At 52.0% G+C, this 9,192-nt stretch overlaps 1 protein-coding gene across 8 annotated transcripts; it reads right to left on the bottom strand.

The window, feature by feature from the left end:
* Positions 1-331: 331 nt before the first annotated feature.
* On the bottom strand, positions 332-9,152 carry LOC100439198 (glutathione S-transferase theta-1). Of its 8 annotated transcripts, none has more exons than XM_054543689.2 (5): positions 8,308-9,152; positions 5,881-5,968; positions 3,528-3,678; positions 1,015-1,212; positions 332-810 (listed from the first exon to the last, which is right to left on the bottom strand). In XM_054543689.2, exons 1-5 carry the CDS (start codon positions 8,417-8,419, stop codon positions 616-618), a joined length of 744 nt encoding a protein of 247 aa, XP_054399664.2. In that variant the 5' UTR covers positions 8,420-9,152; the 3' UTR covers positions 332-615. The 8 variants fall into 8 exon arrangements, with proteins under 8 accessions (XP_054399664.2, XP_002830963.3, XP_054399665.1 ...); XM_002830917.6 differs by having other exon boundaries at positions 1,015-1,191; positions 8,308-8,655; XM_054543690.2 differs by lacking the exon at positions 1,015-1,212 and having other exon boundaries at positions 3,528-3,617; positions 8,308-8,510.
* Positions 9,153-9,192: the final 40 nt, after the last annotated feature.

Here is a 9,192-nt window from a genome sequence, read left to right as displayed (position 1 = left end):
TCCTGCCTCAGCCTCCTGAGTAGCTGGGACTACAGGCACCCACCACCACGCCGGCTAATTTTTTGTATTTTTAGTAGAGATGGGATTTCACCGTGTTAGCCAGGATGGTCTCGATCTCCTGACCTCGTGATCCCCCTGCCTCGGCCTCCCAAAGTGCTGGGATTACAGGTGTGAGCCACCGCGCCTGGCCTCAGCCACATTTATTAATTTCACTCTTGGCAAACATCAGGGGGAAGCTGACCCACACGGCCTGGCAAAGGGGATTGTCTTTTGGATAGAGACCATGACCAGGTCTGGGACAGAGGAAAGTCAAATAAATCACACATTAGAGTTAGAAGCAGAGGCTCAGGCTGAGCCCAGGTTTATTATCCAAAATCAAAATGAAATGCAGTGATTAAAGGACACAAGGCCTCAGTGTGCATCATTCTTATTGTGGCTTTCAGGCGGCTGTGGAAGATAGTGTAGGGATGGTGGCTTTGGGAGGTGAGGTGCTCTGGGACTTGGGCAAGTCTTAGGCAAGCCATTCCTGCTTTCTGGGCCTGGCCCCCATGGGCCATTAGAAGTGAAAATGCTTTGTGGACTGCTGAAGACAGTGTAAGGGTGAGGTTTCCCAGCTCACCGGATCATGGCCAGCACCCAGGGCATCAGCTTCTGCTTTATGGTGGGGTCTGCAGGTGGGAGGTCCTTGGCCTTCAGAATGACCTCATGGGCCTCCCGGAAGAGGTCCTCCCCCACTGCTGCCTCCACGCACTGCCGCCATGTGGCCAGCTTGGGCCGGCCTTCGAAGACTTGGCAGCCAGCACCCACGGGCTGTGGGGAAAAGGGGACAGACTGGGGATGGATGGTTGTGAGGGCAGGGATGGGCAGCATCTGATTTGGGGACCACAGATCTCCAGGAGGGGTTTGCACACACACTTAAGCACAGTGCCATAGCCCGGTGTGGCAGCATAAGCAGGACTTCAGCAACTAGCCAGGGCCCCCTGCCTAGTGGGTCCACCTGCCCACAGCACTCACATGCATCAGCTCCGTGATGGCTACGAGGTCAGCTAAGGAGATGTGAGGACCAGTAAGGAAGGCCTTGTTCTGGAGGAACTTGTCCTCGAGCAACTGCAGGGTCACATCCAACTCTGCCAGGGTGGCTGCCAGTGTCTGGGGAGATACCGGCTCACCCAGGAAAACAGGGAACATCATCTGGGGATTGGGCAGGTAAAGCTGGGAGTTAGTGGGGTAGGAAGTTAGTTTTGATTTGCATTTCCCTAATGATTAGTGATGCTAAGCATCTTTTCTTTTTTTTTTGAGACTGAGTCTTGCTCTGTCGCCCAGGCTGGAGTGCAGTGGGGTGATCTCGGCTCACTGCAAGCTCCACCTCCTGGGTTCACGTCATTCTCCTGCCTCAGCCTCCCGATTAGCTGGGACTACAGGCTCCCGCCACCATGCCCGGCTAATTTTTTTTGTATTTTTAGTAGAGACGGGGTTTCACCGTGTTAGCCAAGATGGTCTCAATCTCCTGACCTTGTGATCCGCCTGCCTCGGCCTCCCAAAGTGCTGGGATTACAGGCGTGAGCCACCGTGCCCGGCCAAGCATCTTTTCTTGTACTTGTTGGCCAAAATGATAATATTCTCAACACATTGTGTTAAGTAAAATATATCAATTTCCTTTTACCTTTTTTTTTCTTTTGAGACGGTGTTCATCTCTTGTCACCCAGGCTGGAGTGAAGTGGCAGCATCTTGGCACACTGCCAACTTTGCCCCTTGGGTTCAAGTGATTCTCCTGCCTCAGCCTCCTGAGTAGCTGGGATTATAGGCACAGGCCACCAAGCCTAGCTAATTTTTGTGTTTTTAGTAGAGACAAGGTTTCCCCATGTTGACCAGGCTGGTCTCAAACTCCTGATCTCAGGTGATCCACTGCCTTGGCCTCCCAAAGTGCTAGGATTATAGGCATGAGCCACCGTGCCTGGACTCTTTTTACTTTTTAAATGTGCCTACTAGAAAATTTAAAATTACGTATGTGGCTCACTTTATACTTCTATCGGACAGCACTTGACTAAATGAAATAAATTCCAGAGAGGCATAAGCTGTTCCTAGATGAGCTACTTTCATTCCAATTTCATTTCCTTGGGCCCAAGCAGGCTGGGAGAAAGACTCACAGGCATGGGCTTTTCCGACTGAGCAGCAGTTTGGGAACTAGGGGCAGGGATGAAAAGCAGAGAGATCTTATAAGCAAGGTCGTAGTTGGTGATTAGATTCCAAAGCCATGCTAGACTGAGCTAGTGACCTGATCTCACATTCAAGATATTTGAAACCAAAGATAAACTGAAACCAACTAAACCTGCAACCCAGCCCACCTCCTGATTAGCTTAGAACAGCCTCACATCCTGGCTACCTGACAAAGGGAAGTGCAAGCCCTTTCTTGGGGGTATTTATTATGCAATTTAATCTCTGCTCTTCTTTTATCATAATGTCTGGCACACAAGAATACATCATGAGGCCAGGTGCGGTGGCTCACGCCCGTAATCCTAGCACTTTGGGAGGCCGAGATGGGAGGATCACCTGAGGTCAGGAGTTCAAGACCAGCCTGGCCAATATGGCGAAATCTCGTCTCTACAAAAATACACAAATTAGCCAGGCATGATGGCAGGTGCCTGTAATTCTAGCTACTTGGGAGGCCGAGGTGGGAGAATCACCTGAACCCAGGAGGCGGAGGTTGCAGTGAGCCAAGATTGTCCCATTGCATGCCAGCCTGGGCAATGGAGTGAGAGTCCGTCTCAAAAAAATAAAAAATAATAATAATACATCATGAGACATGCAAAGAAGCAGGCAAATATGACTCATAATCAAGAGGGAGAAAAAATCAATAGAAATAGACCCATAGGCTGGGTATGGTGGCTCATGCCTGTAATCCAAACACTTTGGGAGGCCAAGGAGGATCAATCACTTGAGGTGAAGAGTTCGAAACCAGCCTGGCCAACATGGTGAAACCCAGTCTCTACTACAAATACAAAAATTAGCCAGGTGTGCTGGTGGGTGCCTGTAATCCCAGCTACGCAGGAGGCTGAGGCAGGAGAATCGCTTGAGCCTGGGAGGTGGAGGTTGCAGTGAGCTGAGATGGCACCATTGCACTCAGCCTGGGTGACAGAGTGAGACCCCGTCTCAAAAACAAAACAAAACAAAAAAACCAGACCCACAGAACACCTACATGTTGAAATTAGTTGACAGATTTTTAGGTAACAGTGATAAATATGTTAAAGAATTTACAAGAAAAGACAGATAAAATGGATGAACAGATGGTGAATTTCATCAGAGAAGTGGAAATTCTAAAACAACCAAATGGAATTTCCAGAGCTGAGAAATACATATCTCAAAGAATGTATTGGATGGGCTTAATAGCAATTTGGCACAACAGAGGAAAGAATCTGTGAAGGCAAAGTCAGGTCAGTAGAAATAATCCAAAACTGAAAAGAAGAAACTGGTGCCTGAGCACTTTTGGGGAATGCTCTCGCTGCCGCCCCCCACACTCCCAGCCTCACCTTATGCCACAAGGCCCGGAGGCAGCTTCTCCGCAGAGTCGTGTGCTGCCATGCGAGGTACTCATCCACACGGGCACGGGCCTGCAAGTCCTGAGGGTACCAGTGGTCAGGGAGCTTATATTTGCGCGTCAGGTACAGCAGGATGGCCACACTGTGGGCGTGGGGGTCATGATGGGTAAGGGAAGGGCACTGTGCTGGGTATTTTATACATAGTCGCTTTTTTTTTTTTTTTTTTTGATACGGAGTCTCGCTCTGTCGCTCGGGCTGGAGTGCAGTAGTGCGATCTTGGCTCACTATAACTTCCACCTCCCGGATTCAAGTGATTCTCCTGCCTCAGCCTCCCAAGTAGCTGGAACTACAGGTGCGTGCCACCACGCCCGGCTAATTTTTTGTATTTTTAGTAGAGACGGGGTTTCACCGTATTAGCCAGGATGGTCTCAAACTCCTGACCTTGTGATCTGCCCACCTTGGCCTCCCAAAGTGCTGTGATTACACGTATGAGCAACCACCGCACCTGGCTTTTTTTTGTTGTTTGTTTTTTTTTTTGGAGACAAGGTCTTCCTCAGTCACCCAGGCTGGAGTGCAGTGGTGCAGTCTCAGCTCACTGCAGCTTCAATTTCTATAGGAGTGCACCACCATGCCTGGCTACTTTTTTTCTTTTTTGTAGAGATGGGATCTCACTGTATTGCCAGGCTGGTCTTAAACTCCTATCCTCAAGCAATCCTCCAGCCTTGGCATCCCAAAGCGCTGGCATTACGGGCATGAACCACTGTGCCTAGCACACTTCTTTAACCTTTCTGACAATTTGCCAAAGTATTAGCCTCATTTTCCAGAGAAGAAAACCAGGCCTAGAAAGGCAGAGACTTGCCCTAGGGCACACAGCTCTTAATGGCAGAACTGAGAATCTTTCTGAGGCTAATATCCAAGCTTTTCCTACCACCAGGCAAAATCCCACAACAGAATGTCTTGCCAAATGTTTAGAGACAGTTTCTGATCAGAGAACCAGAGAGAGCTTCCAGGAGGATGGGGCATCAAAGCTGAGCTTTAAAGAAGCTCAGTTCTTTCCATTCTGTATCCACTGTCACCTGCTGGGATTCCGACCAGCCTCTGATGGCCTGACTGTTCAAAAAGGCTTCCATGTCCCTTTGTTCTTTCTATCATTCTTTCTGCCAAGAATCAGCTCCTATCTAAGCCGACTGGGGTAGTTTGGCTTCCTAAAGCACCACTCAGGAAGCACTCCTGCAGCTGCAGGATCCTAGAACAACAGAACAGACAAGGCCCCCTGGCACTCTCCTCCTTCCCTGGGTTTTGAGGGCCGCCATGGTGATGAAATGAGCATGGACCTGGAAGGACACAGGCTGTGTCCATTTGGAGACACAGAAAAGCTTTCAGGAACTTGGGGTTTCCCAAAGGTTGGGCATACAGGCCAAAAGGGCAGAAAACCTCTGTATCTGCCACTGGCCTATATTCTCTTTTAAACTGGGGCTACACGCGTGTCCCAGCTTAACGACTCCATTGTCTGTGTAGGGTGCCCAGGAGCTCCTTTTGCTCCCAGCCAATTGTTCAAGCCACCTCTGAGGAGGGCTGCAGGTCCCTGTGAGCCACAGACCTCCTGAAGGTGAGAGTAGTGACAGAGAAATGCAGAGATTGCACATTGACTCTGGCTGGTACCTGGGGGTCACAACGCTGAGTGACAAAAGGACTCAGGATACCTGGGGCACCAGGGAGGAAGAAAGGCCCTGGCAGAATGTCAGAGGAATTCATCGGAGGTGCGTCCATCCTGAGATTTCAGAGATGAGCTCTAAAACACAAACTCCAGGTTCTCCTTGTTATGGGAAGGGTGACTCTGGTGACAAAAGGGGCAGAACTGGGGAAAGGTTGGCCTTTCCTGAAGAGGATTCAACTTCTTGGGACCAGCTGTGATGTAAGACATCCATATCTGGTGACTCTTCCATGGGGGAGACCCATCCCGGGAAGCTGCAGCCCAGAGATGGAGCCACCGGGCAGCCCAGATGCCACTGAGCCATCGCCACACAAGCTTGGCCAGAGGCCTGCCCCATGGTGGGCAAAGCTGCCATCCTCCTCTGGCGTGCCCTGTCTCAAGGATACTCTCACCACTCACCAGCAACCAAAGGACTGGTGTGGAAGTAAAGTAGATATTTGCTTTTCTAATCATCAGGGTGAACTGGAATAGTAGGAAGGCAGGGGCCTGGGGTCCAGTACTGACTCTCTGCAGGATGCGGGGCACAGAGACTCTCTGCCTCTGAAGACTTTAGTTTCCTTGTCTATGAAATAGAGGATTAGAACAGGATGGTTCCAGCAGGCCTGGCAGTAGTCCTAGGGTCCCAGTTACCTCTCCGTCAAGGTGAAGTCCCCGTCCTTCAAGGCTGGCACCTTCTTGAGGGGGTTCACTTGGGCAAAAGCATCGCTTAAGTGCTGACCTGGGAAAAGTCCAGCATGGTGGGTGGTGGGAGGAGAACGCTGAGCCCGCCATGGCCTGTGCCCCTCCCTGCAATGCTCTGGCCCCAGTTTCACAGCTCTTCTTCCCACCAGTCTGCACTTGTGGTTGGCAAAGACTGGAAGGGCCCCTGCGGGAGGAGGAGGAGGCCACTCCACCGGCTGGTACAAAATAGACAACACCCCTTGCTAAGTCCTGTAGGCACAGCCTCCTCCCACAGGCTGCCCCTCTGCAACAGAGCTCACTGTGGTTCCTGGACCTTTGCACGCACCCTACCCACCTCCTCTTTCCACTATTGCCAGCTTCATGAATTCACAATCAGAGCACCCCAAGCTGCACGATAGGTCACCTGAGGGGACTGACTTCCTACCTTGTCCCTTCCACCATTAACTCTAAGGCAGGGTCATGAAACACAGAGAAGTGGCCTTTTTCTGGTATCTACCTACTTAGAAGCAACTTCTACTGGCCCCACCGTGTCCCTTTGTTCACCCTGCCCTGGGCACTGTGGAGCTGTGTGTAGCATACCTGCTACCACCCCCCGTGCCCCAACCTTTTACTCCCCTTACAGTTGGGGTCTCACTATGTTGCCCAGGCTGGTCTTGAACTACTGGCCTCAAGTAATCCTCCTACTTTGGCCTCCCAAAGTGCTGGGATTACTGGTGTGAGCCGTCGTGCCCAGCCTGCTACCCTCTGTTCACCCTCCCTTCAGACTGTTCCTTCACCAGGAAAACCCTCCTCTGTCTCCTGGTAAAACACGCTTCCCTCTGCACCACTATATTTGACAACCAGCTTGGACATCCTCTTGTCCTCCATTCCCTTTCCTCTGCTCCACACTCTGCAGAGGAAGTCCTTGTGCAGGACCGTGGGCAGTTTCCAGAAGACATTAGGTGGAGAAGTTTCAGGCAGAGGGCTAGCCATGGAGTGGGAGCCCTGGGCAGAAGGCTTAGCCAAGTAGAGTCGCCTTACTTGCCCCGCCAGCCATACCTGGGTTCTGCTTCCAACCCCTCCTACTACCCCACCCTGCACTGGGCCTGGGCCTGGGCCTGCTAGCTGAGTCCTCAAGGGCCTTGGAGGCATGCTAGAGAAACAAAACAGGGTGTAGGGCTCACCAAGCCCCAGGGTCCCCCTGCTGCTCCCAGCATCAGCCACCTGGGGCAACCTACCTCCCCAGCAGGAACAAGAGGCAGAGGACAAGGTTTCGGGAGGCAGAGGTTGCAGTGAGCTGTGATCCTGCCACTGCACTCCAGCCTGGGCGACAGAGCGAGACTCCGTCTCAAAAGCAAACAAACAAACAAACAAACAAAACGCCTTGGGCCAGGCACAGTGGCTCATGCCTGTAATCCCAGCACTTTGGGAGGCTAAGCCAGCAGATGATTTGACATCAGGAGTTTGAGAACAACCTGACCAAAATTGTGAAATCCCATGTCTGTTAAAAATACAAAAAAATTAGCCAGACATAGTGGCACACATCTGTAATCTCAGCTACTCAGGAGGCTGAGGCAGGAGAATCACTTGAACCTGGGAGGCAGTGGTTGCAGTGATTCGAGATCCATGCCACTGCACTGCAACAAAGCAAAAGCAAGACTCTGTCTCAAAAAAAAAAAAAAAAAGTAGAGGACAAGGACAAGGTCAGAGGCAAAACAGGAAGAGCAGAGGAAGGAAGGGAAAAAGAGGGACCCCAATGCAGACTGGAGGAGTGCAGAGGGCAGGGATGGAAAGTCACATCCTGAGCTGTTTGCTGTTGCAGAATTTCAGCAGCTGGGCCACAAAGAAGGGACTTGATGCTGTCCCAGTCTCTACACTTGGCACCCTTGACCTCTCTCATCCGCCTTTCCCTAGGCCGAGGTCACACCTGTTTTCATTTTGTTTTTTAATTGTTTTTTTTAAGACGGGGTCTCGCTAGATTGCCCTGACTGGAGTGCAGTGGCTATTCAAGGACAGCATCATAGCGCACTGCAGCCTGGAATTCCTGGGCTCAAGCGATCCTCCCACTCCAGCCTCTGGAGTTGCTGGGACTACAGGCGTGTGCCCCTGCACCCAGCGGCGCCCGTTTTTGTCCTCCGGTCTCGCTTCTCTTCATGATCCCCACCCCTTTATTCGGCCTCAGGGGAACCCAGTGGTCTATTCCGTGAGACCGAGCAGAGTTTTGGGGAGCCCCGACTCTTGGATCTCCCTGCTGGCTCACCTTTCTCCGTTGGGTCTCCAAACCAGACCAGCAATGGCCCCAGGAAGAAGGTGGCGCCGGGAGGAGTTCCCTAAGCTATGTATGCCTACCTGTCCCTTCCTGACTTTTCAGTTCCCCAAACCCGAGGCTGGACCTACCTTTAATCAGATCCACCATGCGCAGCTCGAAGGCAATGTCGTTCTTCTTGGCGAAGATGTAAACAGCGCGGCAGGGCTGGGACAGCAGGTCCAGGTACAGCTCCAGGCCCATAGCGGGGACCGACCGACCAGACCGGAAACCAGAGGAAGTCAGGACTCGAGTCGCCGACCTCAGACCACGCCCCTGCGGCTACGCCCCCCGACCGCGGTGCCCTATTGGGCGGCACGGATGCCTGGGACACTCTTTAGTCCAATTGCGAGCGGCGGGCGGCCTGTCTCAGGGCTGGGCCCGTCTGGCTCCTGCGGGATCAGGGCGGGTGGCCAAGAGACCGTTGTCCCTCAGGGGGACGCACAGAGAGGCCCCAGTCTCATCCCTTTCGTGCCTGGCTCGCTCATTTCACTTAGCATAATGTCTTCAAGGTGCATCTGTGTTGAAGCGTGTGTCAGAATTTCCCACCGTCCCCATTTTAGAGGAGGAGACAGACACTGAGTGATCATAGACCCAGAAAGTCTGGCTCCAAAGTCCATCCTCTTGGCTCAACACTGCAGAGTCCTTGGTGCCAGCAAGTGGCAAAGCCTCAGGGCTTACGTTCAGTGTTTTGTGGCCACTTGCTTCACTCCAGTCGCACTCCCTGGAATGTGACAGCCTTGGTCTTCCTGCTCCTGCCAGCACAGTGCCATCTATCGCAATCCCTGGGTTTATTTCTTCCTTTCTCCAGGCCTGTGTTTCTCCATCTTTAAAATGACAGGGAAGCTAGAGCCCTCCAGAGTCCTTGCAAGTCCACAACCCTGGATTCATCTGCTGAGCCGTAAGCCCAGGCCTGCCCCTTGCTGCCATGGAGCCTGTCAAATAGTATCAGGGTCACATGTCATTTTCTAAAACGA

Source organism: Pongo abelii, chromosome 23, assembly GCF_028885655.2.
Source record: "Pongo abelii isolate AG06213 chromosome 23, NHGRI_mPonAbe1-v2.0_pri, whole genome shotgun sequence".
Lineage (NCBI taxonomy): Eukaryota > Metazoa > Chordata > Mammalia > Primates > Hominidae > Pongo > Pongo abelii.
Note: the sequence above shows the minus strand (reverse complement) of the source record. Positions and strands in the feature narration are given on the sequence as shown.

Excerpts from the sequence above, each read along its gene's own strand:
- LOC100439198 (XM_054543689.2), bottom strand. The coding sequence starts at position 8,419 with ATGGGCCTGGAGCTGTACCTGGACCTGCTGTCCCAGCCCTGCCGCGCT. Across the intron at positions 5,969-8,307 it reads CATGGTGGATCTGATTAAAG|GTCAGCACTTAAGCGATGCT; the intron begins GTAGGTCCAGCC and ends GACTTTTCCCAG. Across the intron at positions 811-1,014 it reads CCATCACGGAGCTGATGCAT|CCCGTGGGTGCTGGCTGCCA; the intron begins GTGAGTGCTGTG and ends TTTTCCCCACAG.